Consider the following 17,500-nt stretch of genomic DNA (forward strand, 5'->3'; position numbering starts at 1 on the left):
TGTAAATAACTTATTCGCGAAATTAATGACGTGTGATAGAACAGCTTGTTTATAATAAATAATGCACAATTTTTGTCGTATTTTCTTTTCATCTTATTTTTTATTCTACTTAAAAAAAGGTATCTGTAAATATATTGAACCTATTTCTATGAATCATCAGACACAGAAAACAATATATACACATGTAGATTTCGTTTTAACATGATTACAACGCGAGGTTACACTGACGCACACACACACACACACACACACACATATATATATATGAATGGTAAAACCGGTTTGATGCAATGGTAGAAAAAAAGACAATCCACAAACTTGATTTATCAAAAATGAGACAATAGTTTCGAAATTCTGGATTTCATCTTCAGACCTGAGGAGGATTTTCGAAACACACATACACGCTCACACACATATATTAACCTATTTGTATAAATTTTCGCTTTTAGTATACGCTGGCAATGGTCAATCGTAGATGGTTGGTAGCTTCTCCGATCGCTGGTAGTGAAAAGGTTATTTTCTTATTACCTGAAATAAGAAGATTATTACTACTTTATTTATTTATAGTTATTGCATTTGAAAGTTCCTAGAAATTGACCTGAAATTATAATCTCCCTATTAGAATTTATATTTAAAGGTAATATATATATATATATATATATACATATTCACTTTTACATATATATATATATATATATATATATATATATATGTATGCTTCCACACACAAGCATATATATATATATATATATATATATATATATATATCATATATAATATATCTATGTGTAAGTATATATGTATATATACATATTTATACATGTAAATACATATGTATATATATGTATGACTATGTGTACCTATATATTTATTCATACACACACATTGACTCTGACACACACACACACAGCACACAAACACACACACACATATGTGTGTGTGTGTGTGCATATATGTATATATGCATATATGTACATATATATTTGTTAATATATATGCATATATAATATATATATACGTATATTTACACACATACACATATATATGCATATATGTATTTGTATACACACATATACGTACATAGACATATATATGAATTTACACATACATATACATGTCTACATAATGTATATATGCATTTATATATATATATATACATTATTTCAACATTTACGTGTGATCCCAAGTTTTACATTTTCTCTGTAACACCACACACACACACACACACACACACACACACACACAGACACACACACACACAAATATATATATATATGTGTGTGTGTGTGTGTGTGTGTGTGTGTGTGTGTGTGTGTGTCAACAAGAGTAAAAAAAAAAACAAACAGATGAATAAAGCAAACACACGGCAAGACTTCATTAGAAATTTAATCAGAAATATGCTAAATATTACTGCTTTCAGGATGGGGTACAAATTTAACCAACCAAGCGCAAAATTACTCGTGGTGCAAAACATGTAGTTGAGTGAGAGGGCAAGAAAAGTGATTGAAAATAATGTGTCTGTGTGTTTCTGCATTTATCAGAATCCTTCTCATATAGTATCTTTAAGAAAGCTTATAGATACACGCGTAACATCCTATAGATAAATAAATAAATACATTCATACGTACATAGGCACATAAATACATCTGTACTTTCAGCATCACAACAGCCTTTTTAATGGCACAACAGAACTTAGACCAACTCATGTTTGGGAGAAAAATTGTTGAAAAAAACTACCGACTTGGAGGTATCTTAGCAGAGGAAGTAAATTATTCAGGAAGCACCGAAAAATGACCACCTATCAGTGGCTCCTGAATTCCCTCATGAGATTCCTGAGTTGGTGTCCAGTCAGCCCGCAAAAGCTTTTTATCAGCCGTATTTAGGCCTTCTACCTGCGTTAAATCAGTTCTTCGTCGAGAAAAGACGACGCGACGTCACAACTCAACCAGGGGCCGGAGTAGACGTCTTCGAAAAGAAAAGTGGAGTCATGTACGGAACCGATTCTTCCCATCTGTAAAAAAATATTCGCGGAATGAATGACGTGTGAATGAGCAGCTTGTTTGTAATAAATATTGCTCAATTGTCCCGGGTGTTTCCTATGCCTCGCCTTTCTTGTCATTCCCTCTGTTAAAACTTATTTTTGTTAAAGTTGTTATCATTGGTGTGTGGTGACAGTTTTTTTTTTTTTTCTGACCAGTGGCGATAAATAGTTTTTTTTTTCTTTCTTTCTTTCTTTTTTACTTTTAATGTGATGTATGAAGATAATCATAAGATGAATATCTAATTTTATTTCAACCGGGCGGGGGAGGGGGGGGGGGGGGGATTATATGCTTTTAAGCAGGACTTTTCAAACTCGCACATGTGTTCATGTGTGTGTGCACAAATGTGTGTGTGTGTTCTTATATATATATATATATATATATATATATACATATATACAACTGTATACAACTATATATACATATATATGTGTATATATATATATATATATGTGTATATATATATATATACACACACATATAAGGTGACATGGAGATGCACCGTACTACTAATGGAATGGAAAACTCTTTACTGAAATCAAAAAGGGATCGAGAAAAATTGGTAGGAAAATATACCTCTAGGGTTTCCTTCTACATACCGCTCAATATAGGCAAATAATTTAGGTTCCACTTATAGATATATATATATTTATTTATTTATTCCTATATTAACATGCGCACACATCTCTCTCTCTCTGTATATATATGTGTATATATATATATATATATATATATATAAACATACACACATATTTATGCACACACATATATACATATACACACATATTTGAATACAACTTCATAATATCAAATGCTCCATTACGATTATATGTATCATACTGTACGTAAACTGGCACACAAGGATTAGAAGGCGTTCCATTTGCACTTTCTAGTTGCTCAGTCGGACAGCAACAATCTGACGACGTGTTGCTGCCCCCCCCCCCCCCTACCAGACACCAGTTTATCTCCTTCAGATTGCTCTATTGCAATTTTTCTAAAAGGACGAATCGAAATATATGTCTCCTCTAGCCTTACCTTTCAACTTGGGGATGGGTATGCTAAGAAAAAGCATCGAAGAACAGCATAATAAAACACAGCTGAAAATTAAGTCAGGACGGAACAGATATACTGATCGACGAAATATAATCCGAACGTTTGGTAAAGTTTGGGGAACCTGGAAAGGGGAGAAACAAAATCAATGAAAAAATGAACTTATTAATCTACAGAATGACGAAAACATAGTTGTAGAAAGAATTACGGACACAAAGGCTGATGCATGTATGTGTGTGTGTGTGTGTGTGTGTGCGCGCGTGAGCCTTATGTATCTATCAATATATATGTATACATGTATGTACACTGATACACACGCATAGTCATTTAAATGTACTCACACACATACACATGGACATATATTTGTATATGTTTGTGTATTTGTGTCTATATACACATATTTATGTCTATATATATATGTGTATATGTGTATATATACTCTCTCTCACCCCCTCTCTTCTCTATATATATATTAATGCAAATATGTGTAAATACACGCATAATTGAAATATATTTTCCAACAGACTAAACAAATATCTAAAACTATGTTTTGTCTATATAAGCACATTATCTAATTTGGTCTTGTGATATTTAGAGAATGTTTGAAATGTCTTAGAGCAAAATTGGAAGATTCACACAACGCGGTTATGAAGAGCAGCATCTTGTGAGGTGAAGGCGAAGGTGAGACTATTCAAGGGCAGCTTTTCCCTCGGTATAAAAGGATCGCGCTTCATGACCGGATCATCAGTTTACCGCTGCTCTGATTATCATGAAGTTTGTAGGTGTCTGGCTCCCTGAGTATTTTAGGCCGTAATAATCTTTTATGAACTATGATAATCCTCACTTTCGAAAATGTACCGTATATATTCTAAAAGTCTAAGAATTTCAGGTGCAAACCATCTGAAAGAGTCACTTGCATCCAAAGGTGATATTTCGTGTGTGCAACCATGTCCTAAATCTTTGCCTTTCCACAGGCGATTCTCGTCGCCCTCACTGCTGTGGCCGCCGCGGCCCCTCAGAATGGCTACTCTCTTCCGGACCCCTCCACAAGGGGCGTACTTGAGGTAGTTGAAGTCGTGCCCATCCTGAGGGACGACCGAGTCCAAGAAGACGACGGCAGGTACAACTTCGACATCGAGACTGGCGACGGCATCACCGCCTCGGAGTCCGGCTCACCTGACGGCCCTGAGGGCGCCATCGTTGCTTCTGGAAAGTACTCGTAAGTATTACAACTATAGTGGGTGAGTCTGTAAGTGCATATATGTACTCGTATTATGTATGCCTAATTTTATTTTAGCCATCATCATTATGATTACAATCATTTATATTTTAACTATTCTAATTATAATTAGTCGTCATAGTTATGTAATTCTTAGTGTTATTTTCCAAAATACAATTATTCGTAATTTTGATATTATGTCTATTATCAGGTTTTATTATATATATGAACACTATTATATGAAGCATTAGTGTTATTATTATCACCAATATTTCAATGTTATAAAGATTAATGCTTCCGCATTCGTAAACGTTGGTTCGTGTTCGAGTTACTTTATGGCGAGATCATGAAAGTAAGATATAACGTTTAATGTTTTAAACAAATAAATATGCTAGACATCAAAGGTCAAGGATCACTATAAAAGTAAAATATGTTTCACCGCAGCCATCTATGAGGCTTAGCATCAAATTTGGCTCACAAGCTACATGCAAGAGTTTTCCTTTCCAGATACACTGCTCCCGACGGTAGCCTGATCGAGGTCACATACGTCGCCAACGAGGACGGCTTCCAGCCCGAGGGTGACCACCTGCCAGTGGCTCCCGAATTCCCTCATGAGATTCCCGAGTTCGTGCTCAGGCAGATCGAAAAGGCAGCTGAGGAAGACGCTCTTGCCGCGGCGGAGACCAGAGACGCCGCACCTTCCCAGCTCTACCAGAGGCCACAGTAGAAGTCTGCGAAAAGGAAAAGTCATGTACAGAACCGATTCCTCCCACGTGTAAATAACTTATTCGCGAAATTAATGACGTGTGATAGAACAGCTTGTTTATAATAAATAATGCAGTTTTTGTCGTATTTTCTTTTCATCTTATGTTCTATTCTACGTCAAATACAGGTTGTATCTGTAAAATATGTTGAGCCTATTTCTATCAATCATAATGCACAGAAAACAGTACATGCACATTTTAATTTCGTTTTAATGATATGATTACAACGCGAGGTTACACGGACACACACACGCGTCTATACATATATGAATGGTAAAACATTCTACCGTGTTGATACAATGGTAGAAAAGAAAAAAACAATGCACAAACTTGATTTGTTACAAATGAGACAACAGTTTCGAAATTCTGGATTTCATCTTCAGACCTGAAGATGAAATCCTGGAGGATTTCGAAACTGTTTTCTCATTTTTAATAAATTTAGTTTGAGCATTGTGAGTTTTTCTACCATATATATTTAAGCATGTCATACACTAACACACATATATGTATATATTTACCTATTTATATCAATTTCTTAGTATACGCTGGCAATGGTCAATCATAGCATGTTGGTAACTTCTCCGATCACTGGTAGAATTTTCTTTTCTTTTTACTTGAAATAAGAAGATTATTACTACTTTATTTATTGTTATTGTATCTGAAAGTTCTAAGAGACTGGCCTGAAAGTACATTAGAATTTATATTTAAAGCGAATATATATACATATATTCACTTTTAAATATATATATATATCATGAATAATGTATCTCTGTGTGTTTGTGTCTGCGTATGTATATATATGCATATGCACATATTTATTTACACGCGCACGCACGCACACTCAAATACACTGACACTGTCTCACACTCACGTCTGCATGCGTGTCTGTGTTTTTATGTATGTATATATATGTATATATGCATATATGTACAAATATATTCACATATAAACATATAGGATATATATACATACACGCATATATATATGTATATACATATTTACACATAAATATACATATGCATATATGTATATTGCGTATATATGTATATGTATACGCAACATACACCCATAGACATGAGTAAAGAAACAGATAAACAAAGCAAACATACGGAAAGACTTCATTAGAAATTTAAACGGAAATATGCTAAATATTACTGCTTTCAGGATGGGGTACAAATTTAACCAACCAAGAGCAAAACTCGTGGTGCAAAGCATGTAGTTGAATGAGAGGGCAAAACAAAGTGATTGAAAATAATGTGTCTGTGTGTTTCTGCATTTATTAGTATCCTTCTTTATACAGTATCTTATAGAAAGCTTACAAGTACACGCGCAATATCCTATACTTAAATATATACATACATTCAAATATACATAGACACATATATACACATCTTTATTTTCAGCATCGCAACAGCCTTTTCAATGGCACAGCAGAATTTAGACCTCTTTCCAACTCCTGTTGAAATGTTGAAAAATTCCGGCTTGAAGGTGTCTTAGAAGGGAAGTAAATTATTCGGGAAGCAAATGATAACCCTTCTAGTTTGGTAAGGTATACATACATATATATAAATATATACAGATGTTGACAAACCGATGGCGAGAAACAGATCACTCGCGCACAATGGGAGGGATACTAATTATCCTTAATAAATATAAGGAACTAATAAGTGTATGCACACACGTGTATAGGTGAACTGTGTGTATATATTTATGCATATTCCCTACCCCCTCTCTCTCCTATCTATTTATATATATCACATAATATATATATACATGTATACATACACGAACACAAAAGCACATACATATATGCGCGTGTGTGTGTGTGCAAGTATACTGGTAAACCCTCTTAATTATGTAGACGTAGCCATGGGTACTATTCTTCTGTGTAACCAGTATGTAATTTATCTGTGTAGCTATCCATGTAAATATATATATTTTTTAATTCACGTTCATATGAGAAACATTTCTAAAGTGCTTTTTCTTTGTTGTAATTGTTACTTATGGAATATTCAAATTCTCGTTAACGTGAGGCTAGTAATGGATGTCTGAAAGGAGTAATATCATACCAGAATGTATGTCTTTGTATCAAACATACCACCTAGTTAGGGTTTACCAGTATTTTTTTTTCCTTATTATATTATTTCTTCGCAAGATAAACATGGAAGACGTATAGGCATGAAGAGCAGCAACATATGAGGTGAAGGGTAAAGCGACTCCTTTCAAGGGCAGCTTTTCCCTCGGTATATAAGAGTCTCGACTTCATAACCGGATCATCAGTCCACTGCTACTCTGAACACCATGAAGTTTGTGAGTGAACCTTCTTTGTGGTTTTGAGAAGTTGTGCTTACGACGGATTGTGGTAATCTGACAAAAAATATGATAATCACACAGAGCAGTACCATCCACACACGCACAAAAATTAATAAATGCATTCATTATATATATATATATATATATATAATGAAAGAGAAAAAGGCAAGAGAAAGAGAGGGAGAGATGGGTTTAGTGACTAAATGTAAACTACGGCAATATAAAAAAGTGCAAATATCACGTCCATGTTCACTGTCTTTCCACAGGCGATTCTCGTTGCCCTCACTGCTGTGGCCACCGCGGCTCCCCAGAATGGATACTCTCTTCCGGACCCCTCCACACGGGGCGTACTTGAGGTAGTTGAGGTCGTGCCCATCCTGAGGGACGACCGAGTCCAAGAGGATGACGGCAGGTACAGCTTCGACATCGAGACTGGCGACGGCATCACCGCCTCGGAGTCCGGCTCACCTGACGGCCCTGAGGGCGCCATCGTTGCCTCTGGAAAGTACTCGTGAGTATTATAGCTTTAGCAGGTGTGTGTATGTGAACATGTGTACTCGTATCATGTATATTTGTTTGTAATCATTATTATAAAAAGTTATTATATAGGTCATAGATATTGTTTTAATTATTATAAGTAGGAAAAATAATGCAACAGTTAGTGTTACTCCTTTAAATTTCATCTTTAATAACTTATTATTCCTACAACTATACATCAATATCAATGGCGGCATGTATAACCTATGCGATTATAAGAAACAGCAATGATTTTACTATTGTTACCATCAATATTTCAATTATACCTAAATTAATGTTTACATATCAAAAACTTTCATTCGGGTCGTGATGATAGTTTGACACTACTGTCAGTCCATTTGTGGTGACATCATAGAAGTAAAATCATCCTTCGCTACCATTTATGAAGCTTTCCCTTCCAGGTACACTGCTCCCGACGGGAGCCTGATCGAGGTCACATACGTGGCTAACGAGGAAGGCTTCCAGCCCGAGGGTGACCACTTGCCAGTGGCTCCCGAATTCCCTCATGAGATTCCCGAGTTCGTGCTCAGGCAGATCCAAAAGGCAGCTGAGGAAGACGCTCTTGCCGCGGCGGAGACCAGAGACGCCGCACCTTCCCAGCTCTACCAGAGGCCGCAGTAGAAGTCTTTGAAAAGAAAAGAAGAGTCACGTACAGAACCGATTCCTCCCATGTGTAAATAACTTATTCGCGGAATGTATTATGTGTGTTTGAACAACTTGTTTATAATAAATGATGCAAACTTTTTTGCCGTGATTATTACACCTTTAGGAAATGTTCTAATGTTCTGCTTTCCGCAACATCTGAAAGATTGCCCTGAAATTCTGATTTCCCTATTAGAATTCATATTTAAATGTGCTAAGAAAACAAACACGCCTGAATATTTATATACGCATAAATGTAAATATATATAGATAAACGCATATATGTACATATATGCATATATATATAAATGTATATAAATGTGTATACATTGTGAGTGTATATATCTATATATATGTGTGTGTGTATATGCACATGTGCATACGCACACACATACACATACATGTGTATAAATATAATCATGTGTGTATATATATATAATCATGTATGCATTTGTGTATATGTATATATGTAAATTTATGTATATGTATATGTAAACATATATGTATATGTATACTTATCACACACATATACATATATATACATATATTACAAATATACATATATGTATATAAATGAATAAATGAATATAGATATATATGCATTTATACATACATATGTATATAAATACAAAAATAGTACATATATATGTATATAAATAAATATATACAAACAAACAAATTAGTAAGTATATATATATATATATATGTATAAATATATGAATATGTGAATACATAAATATACATATTTATAATACATATGCATATAAATAAATAGATATGTAAATCGATATATATATTTCTGTGTGTGTATCTATATATATTTGTCTGCATATATACATATGTATTGATACACATACATTTATATGTGTATATATATGTATACATACACATACATATACACATACACAGACACAGACACACATACACACGCATATACATACATACATACCTGTCTACATATATGCACACATACATATACACAAACACATACACACGCACATACATGCATATATACACACACACACACACATATATATGTATATATACGTATATGTGTGTATATAAACAGATTGACAAAGCAAACACACAGCAAGACTTCATTAGAAATTCAATCAGAAATATGCTAAATATAACTGCTTTCAGAACGGGGTGCAAGGCTAATCAACCAAGAGCAAAACTACTCGTGTTGCAAAGCATGTAGTTGAGTGAAAGGGCAAAACAAAGTGATTGAAATTACTGTGTCTGTATTTATCAATTTCCTTCCTCATACAGTATCTTATCCCAATGCCGACGGGCATGACGTGTACATACGTGCAATGACCACTGTGAGTTACTTGTTTGATTGTTTTTACACATAGATGGCTACACTTGTACTAAGTCACCAATGAGCCAGTTACGAGTACTGCCCGTCCCGCCCGTTTACCCTTTTCTTTGATTTACAAAAATATTTTCCGTTATCTTATTTTGCCGTTACTAATGTTTAATACATTATAGTAATTATAATGTTTATAATAAAAATAACACCATCGATATTCATAGCACTAGTAAAAAATACGTTTTTTTCCCGCCAATTCAAATCACGTAAGGTCACAAGTTCTACTAATTGACAGAGCCATCTACATGCAGAGACATTTCACAGAAATGTAGAAAATTAGCACTGCATTTTCCCAATTTTTAATTAATTTTCCCCGGCGGCATTGGGTTAAGAACGTTTACACATATACGCGCAATATAAATACATTCAGACATACTCGTACCTAAATGCACACACACACACACACACACACACACACACACATATTCAGGATCACAATATCCTCTTCCCAACTCATATTTGGGAGAAAAAATGCTGAGGATGACGGTGCATGGGTGCATTGCATGTGTTTATGCATATATTTCCCTTTTCTCTCTATATATATCTATTTCTCACTATATAAATATGCATACGTCCATTATACACACACTTGCACACAGAAACACACATATGTGCTGGTGTATAAGTATACAGGTACACCTCCCTTTACAATGAAGAAATGGTCATGATTAAAGAAGCGTAATGATATTAATATTCCTCAGAGTTATCAGCATTTGATTTATCAACGTAGTCATCCATCTGTACCCTCTTTTTGAATTCACATTTATCTCATGAGAAACACGCTTCTAAACTGCTTTTAATATTTCTAATGGTATATTAAAATTTTCGTTAACGTAAGGCTGGCAATGAATGTATGAAATAAATAATATATCAGTACTCTAGTACACTTCAATTGACGATGCAGTAAGTCAGTCATTGTAATCTGAATACCTTACTTTGTATCAAACACATCGCCTAATTGGGGTTTACGAGTATTTTTTTTTTTTTCTGTTACATTATTCTTTTGTATGATACACATTTAAGACGTATAGCCATGAAGAGCAGCAACATATGAGGTGAAGGGTAAGGCGACTCCATTCAAGGGCATCTTTTCCCTCGGTATATAAGAGTCTCGACTTCATAACCGGATCATCAGTTCACTGCTACTCTGAACACCATGAAGTTTGTGAGTGAACCTTCTGTATGGTTCTGTGAAGTTGTGCTTATGCCTGGCTGTGGTAATCTGATCGTGAATATGATAGTCACACACAGAACAGTACCATCCACGCACACGTAAACATGAATACATGTATTATATATATACTTAGAGTGAGAGAGAAAAAAGGAAGAGAGAGGGAGGGGTGGATATAGTAACTGTGGCAGTATAAACTGAAGTGTAAATACTACACCCAGGCTCACTGTTGTGGCTGCCACGGCCCCTCAGAATGGCTACTCTCTTTCTGACCCATGGACATAATGTGATAGAAAAGAACGATCCACACAATTTTTTATTTTCTTTTATGTATATTTACCTATATACACACACACATACATATATCAATACACATACACACACACACATAAATGTAGGTACACACACACACACACACATATATATGTATATATGAGAGAGAGAAGAGGAGAGAGAGGGGTGTGTTTTAAAGCTAAATACAGGCCGCGGTTATATAAGAAGTGCAATTACAACATCCATACACTCTTCACAGGCGATTCTCATTGCCCTCACTGCTGTGGCCGCCGCGGCCCCTCAGAATGGCTACTCTCTTCCGGACCCCTCCACACGGGGCGTACTTGAGGTAGTTGAGGTCGTGCCCATCCTGAGGGACGACCGAGTCCAAGAGGACGACGGCAGGTACAACTTCGACATCGAGACTGGCGACGGCATCACCGCCTCGGAGTCCGGCTCACCTGACGGCCCTGAGGGCGCCATCGTTGCCTCTGGAAAGTACTCGTGAGTATTGTAACTTTAGTAGGTGTGTGTATGTGAACATGTGTACTCGTATCATGTGTATATTTTTTGTTATATATATATATTTCTTGCAATCATTATTACTATCAGTTATCATCTTGATTATGGATTTACCATTCTTAGCGATGGCAATGCACTGGATAGTGTTACTTTTATAGATTTCATAATTAATAACCTTATCATCATTATGGCTGTTGCCATACATCATTATCAATAACGGCATGTGTGACCCATACTATTATAAGAAGCAGCAGTGACGTTACTATTGTTACCATCATTAGCATTTCAGTTATGCCTAAATCAATGTTTACATATTAAAAACTCCGATTTAGGTTGTAAAATATCGTTGATTCGGCTAATAACAATAGTTCAACACTGCTGTCAGTCACTATATGGTGATAATAAATTTATCCTTCACTACCATTCATGAAGTTTTCCTTTCCAGATACACTGCTCCCGACGGTAGCTTGATCGAGGTCACATACGTCGCCAACGAGGACGGCTTCCAGCCCGAGGGTGACCACCTGCCAGTGGCTCCCGAATTCCCTCATGAGATTCCCGAGTTCGTGCTCAGGCAGATCCAAAAGGCAGCTGAGGAAGACGCTCTTGCCGCGGCGGAGACCAGAGACGCCGCACCTTCCCAGCTCTACCAGAGGCCGCAGTAGACGTCTTCTAAAAGGAAAAGTCATGTACAGAACCGATTCCTCCCATGTGTAAATAACTTATTCGCGAAATGAATGACGTGTGATAGAACAGCTTGTTTATAATAAATAGTGCACACTTTTTGTTGTATTTTCTATTCATCTTATTTTTTATTCTACTTAGAAAAGGTATCTGTAAATATATTGAACCTATTTCTATGAATCATAAGACACAGAAAACAATATATGCACATGTAGATTTCGTTTTAACATGATTACAACGCGAGGTTACACTGACGCACACACACACACACACACACACACACACACACACACATATATATATATATATATATATATGAATGGTAAAACATATATATGAATTTACACATACATATACATGTCTACATAATGTATATATGCATTTATATATATATACACATTATTTCAACATTTACGTGTGATCCCAAGTTTTACATTTTCTCTGTAACACACACACACACACACACACACACACACACACAAACACACACACACACAAATATATATATATATATGTGTGTGTGTGTGTGTGTGTGTGTGTTTGTGTGTGTGTGTGTGTGTGTGTCAACATGAGTAAAATAAAACAGATGAATAAAGCAAACACACGGCAAGACTTCATTAGAAATTTAATCAGAAATATGCTAAATAGTACTGCTTTCAGGATGGGGTACAAATTTAACCAACCAAGAGAAAAATTACTCGTGGTGCAAAACATGTAGTTGAGTGAGAGGGCAAAAAAAAAGTGATTGAAAATAATGTGTCTGTGTGTTTCTGCATTTACCAGAATCCTTCTCATATAGTATCTTTAAGAAAGCTTACATATACACGCGTAACATCCTATAAATAAATAAATAAGTACATTCATACATACATAGACACATAAATACATCTGTACTTTCAGCATCACAACAGCCTTTTTAATGGCACAACAGAACTTAGACCAACTCATGTTTGGGAGAAAAATTGTTGAAAAAAACTACCGACTTGGAGGTATCTTAGCAGAGGAAGTAAATTATTCAGGAAGCACCGAAAAAATGACCACCTATCAATGGCTCCTGAATTCCCTCATGAGATTCCTGAGTTGGTGTCCAGTCAGCCCGCAAAATTTTTTTATCAGCCGTATTTAGGTCTTCTACCTGCGTTAAATCAGTTCTTCGTCGAGTAAAGACGACGCGACGTCACAACTCAACCAGGGGCCGGAGTAGACGTCTTCGAAAAGGAAAGAGGAGACATGTACGGAACCGATTCTTCCCATCTGTAAAAAAATATTCGCGGAATGAATGACGTGTGAATGAGCAGCTTGTTTGTAATAAATATTGCTCAATTGTCCCGGGTGTTATTATCATTGGTGTGTGGTGACATTTTTTTTTTTTTTTTTTTTGATCAGTGGCGATAAATATATATATATATATATTTTTTTTCTTTTTTTTTTTTTTTTCTTTTACTTTTAATGTGATGTATGAAGATAATCATAAGATGAATATCTAATTTTATTTTAACCGGGCTACTAATGGAGTGGAAAACTCTTTACTGAAATAAAACAGGGATCGAGAAAAATTGGTAGGAAAATATACCTCTAGGGTTTCCTTCTACATACAGCTCAATATAGGCAAAGAATTTAGGTTCCACTTATATATATATATATATATATATATATATATATATTTATATATATTCATTTATTCCTATATTAACATGCACACACATCTCTCTCTCTCTCTGTATATATGTGTGTGTGTATATGTATATATATATATATATATATATATATATATATATATAAACATACACACATATTTATACACACAAATATATACATATACACACATATTTGAATACAACTTCATAATATCAAATGCTCCATTACGATTATATGTTTCATACTGTACGTAAACTGGCACACAAGGATTAGAAGGCGTTCCATTTGCACTTTCTAGTTGCTCAGTCGGACAGCAACAATCTGACGACGTGTTGCTGCCCCCCCCCCCCCTACCAGACACCAGTTTATCTCCTTCAGATTGCTCTATTGCAATTTTTCTAAAAGGACGAATCGAAATATATGTCTCCTCTAGCCTTACCTTTCAACTTGGGGATGGGTATGCTAAGAAAAAGCATCGAAGAACAGCATAATAAAACACAGCTGAAAATTAAGTCAGGACGGAACAGATATACTGATCGACGAAAAATAATCCGAACGTTTGGTAAAGTTTGGGGAATCTGGAAAGGGGAGAAACAAAATCAATTAAAAACATAAAATTATTAATCTACAGAATGACGAAAACATAGTTGTAGAGAGAATTACGGACACAAAGGCTGATGCATGTATGTGTGTGTGTGTGTGTGTGTGTGTGTGTGTGTGTGTGTTTGTGTGCGCGAGTGAGCCTTATGTATCTATCAATATATATGTATATATGTATGTACACTGAAACACACGCCATTTAAAACACACATATTTATATATGTACATATATGGACATATATTTGTGTATGTATATATACACATATTTATGTCTATATATATGTGTATATGTGTATATATACTCTCTCTCACCCCCTCTCTTCTCTCTCTATATATATATTTATGCAAATATGTGTAAATACACGCATAATTGAAATATATTTTCCAACAGACTAAACAAATATCTTAAAATATGTTTTGTCTATATAAGCACATTATCTAATTTGGTCTTGTGATATTTAGAGAATGCAAAATTGGAAGATTCACACAACGCGGTTATGAAGAGCAGCATCTTGTGAGGTGAAGGCGAAGGTGAGACTATTCAAGGGCAGCTTTTCCCTCGGTATAAAAGGATCGCGCTTCATGACGGGATCATCAGTTTACCGCTGCTCTGATTATCATGAAGTTTGTAGGTGTCTGGCTCCCTGAGTATTTTAGGCCGTAATAATCTTTTATGAACTATGATAATCCTCACTTTCGAAAATGTACCGTATATATTCTAAAAGTCTAAGAATTTCAGGTGCAAACCATCTGAAAGAGTCACTTGCATCCAAAGGTGATATTTCGTGTGTGCAACCATGTCCTAAATCTTTGCTTTTCCACAGGCGATTCTCGTCGCCCTCACTGCTGTGGCCGCCGCGGCCCCTCAGAATGGCTACTCTCTTCCGGACCCCTCCACAAGGGGCGTACTTGAGGTAGTTGAGGTCGTGCCCATCCTGAGGGACGACCGAGTCCAAGAAGACGACGGCAGGTACAACTTCGACATCGAGACTGGCGACGGCATCACCGCCTCGGAATCCGGCTCACCTGACGGCCCTGAGGGCGCTATCGTTGTCTCTGGAAAGTACTCGTAAGTATTACAACTATAGTGGGTGAGTCTGTAAGTGTATATATGTACTCGTATTATGTATGCCTAATTTTAGTTTAGCCATCATCATTATCATTACAATCATTTATATTTTAACTATTTTAATTATAATTAGTCGTCATAGTTATGTAATTCTTAGTGTTATTTTCCAAAATACAATTATTCGTAATTTTTATATCATTATGTCTATTACCATGAATCAGTTTTTATTATATATATGAACACTATTATATGAAGCATTAGTGTTATTATTATCACCAATATTTCAATGTTATAAAGATTAACACAGTTACTTTATGGTGAGATCATGAAAGTAAGATATAACGTTTAATGTTTTAAACAAATAAATGTGCTAGACATCAAAGGTCAAGGATCACTATAAAAGTAAAATATGTTTCACCGCAGCCATCTATGAGGCTTAGCATCAAATTTGGCTCACAAGCTACATGCAAGAGTTTTCCTTTCCAGATACACTGCTCCCGACGGTAGCTTGATCGAGGTCACATACGTCGCCAACGAGGACGGCTTCCAGCCCGAGGGTGACCACCTGCCAGTGGCTCCCGAATTCCCTCATGAGATTCCCGAGTTCGTGCTCAGGCAGATCGAAAAGGCAGCTGAGGAAGACGCTCTTGCCGCGGCGGAGACCAGAGACGCCGCACCTTCCCAGCTCTACCAGAGGCCACAGTAGACGCCATCGAACAGATAGATAGAACAGATTCCTCCTTTGTGTATATAACTTATTAGCAGTGTGAGTGATGTGCAGTTGAAGGCTAGTCTTTAATAAATTATGCATACTTTTTCCAAGAGTTGTCAAATCTTCCTGTCTTTTCACCTGTTTCATTGCAAGAAGTTGCTCATACATACAGAGGCATGTATATCTAGATTCATATCTATGATTGTATATATAAAGACAGCTATGCATACTAAACATGCACACACACACACACACACACACACACACACACACACACACACACACACACACACATGCGTGTATATATACAACTATATTTACATTCATATTTATATATACATATACACATACATACAAATATATACACTTATATAGAAATATATACATACATATATATGTATATATACATATATATATAATGAATATATAGAGAAGTATAAATGCATATATATATATATATATATATATATATATATAAATATATATATATATATATATATATATACGTATGTATATACACACTCGCGCGGATATATGTGTGTGTTTGTGTTTGTGTTATGATAATAAGTAATAAAAATAACTTACGGTTTGCTGTGACGGCTGTTATGACTTGTCTGTTAATTGTGCTTTTAAACTACCCCTTCTGTGTAAGGAATGGCCGGGGTAACCATCCACGGGTGGTGAGGGAATCGAATGCAGGTCAGCAAGATTGCTAGGCAAAGAAGCTACCTCTGTACCACATTCACACCGCACAGTGTATGTATCTGTGTGTAAACACACACACACATATATATATGAATATATATGTATATGTGTGTGCATGTGCAATGCATATATTTATACATATATACACGTGTATATATGAATATATGTCTATGTATATACATATACA

At 35.6% G+C, this 17,500-nt stretch overlaps 3 protein-coding genes across 5 annotated transcripts; all 3 read left to right on the forward strand.

Moving 5' to 3' along the window:
- Positions 1-3,845: 3,845 nt before the first annotated feature.
- Positions 3,846-5,153, forward strand: LOC125025970 (cuticle protein CP14.6-like). Its single transcript, XM_047614330.1, has 3 exons — positions 3,846-3,867; positions 4,064-4,308; positions 4,816-5,153. The coding sequence occupies exons 1-3, from the start codon at positions 3,859-3,861 to the stop codon at positions 5,033-5,035; spliced, it is 474 nt and encodes a 157-aa protein (XP_047470286.1). The 5' UTR covers positions 3,846-3,858; the 3' UTR covers positions 5,036-5,153.
- Positions 5,154-7,327: 2,174 nt separating this feature from the next.
- Positions 7,328-12,690, forward strand: LOC125025843 (cuticle protein AMP1A-like). Of its 3 annotated transcripts, none has more exons than XM_047614122.1 (3): positions 7,328-7,382; positions 7,652-7,896; positions 8,324-8,544. In XM_047614122.1, exons 1-3 carry the CDS (start codon positions 7,374-7,376, stop codon positions 8,541-8,543), a joined length of 474 nt encoding a protein of 157 aa, XP_047470078.1. In that variant the 5' UTR covers positions 7,328-7,373; the 3' UTR covers position 8,544. The 3 variants fall into 3 exon arrangements, with proteins under 3 accessions (XP_047470078.1, XP_047470080.1, XP_047470077.1); XM_047614124.1 differs by lacking the exons at positions 7,652-7,896; positions 8,324-8,544 and adding exons at positions 11,643-11,887; positions 12,351-12,690 and having other exon boundaries at positions 7,363-7,382; XM_047614121.1 differs by lacking the exons at positions 7,328-7,382; positions 7,652-7,896; positions 8,324-8,544 and adding exons at positions 10,995-11,104; positions 11,643-11,887; positions 12,351-12,690.
- A 2,735-nt stretch (positions 12,691-15,425) lies between these two features.
- LOC125025844 (cuticle protein CP14.6-like) lies at positions 15,426-16,616 on the forward strand. The gene is made up of 3 exons (XM_047614125.1): positions 15,426-15,455; positions 15,652-15,896; positions 16,383-16,616. The coding sequence occupies exons 1-3, from the start codon at positions 15,447-15,449 to the stop codon at positions 16,600-16,602; spliced, it is 474 nt and encodes a 157-aa protein (XP_047470081.1). The 5' UTR covers positions 15,426-15,446; the 3' UTR covers positions 16,603-16,616.
- Positions 16,617-17,500: the final 884 nt, after the last annotated feature.

This window comes from Penaeus chinensis, chromosome 5 (assembly GCF_019202785.1).
Source record: "Penaeus chinensis breed Huanghai No. 1 chromosome 5, ASM1920278v2, whole genome shotgun sequence".
Taxonomy (NCBI): Eukaryota; Metazoa; Arthropoda; class Malacostraca; order Decapoda; family Penaeidae; genus Penaeus; species Penaeus chinensis.

Excerpts from the sequence above, each read along its gene's own strand:
- LOC125025970 (XM_047614330.1), top strand. Across the intron at positions 4,309-4,815 it reads GTTGCTTCTGGAAAGTACTC|ATACACTGCTCCCGACGGTA; the intron begins GTAAGTATTACA and ends TTTCCTTTCCAG.
- LOC125025843 (XM_047614122.1), top strand. Across the intron at positions 7,897-8,323 it reads GTTGCCTCTGGAAAGTACTC|GTACACTGCTCCCGACGGGA; the intron begins GTGAGTATTATA and ends TTTCCCTTCCAG.
- LOC125025844 (XM_047614125.1), top strand. Across the intron at positions 15,897-16,382 it reads GTTGTCTCTGGAAAGTACTC|ATACACTGCTCCCGACGGTA; the intron begins GTAAGTATTACA and ends TTTCCTTTCCAG.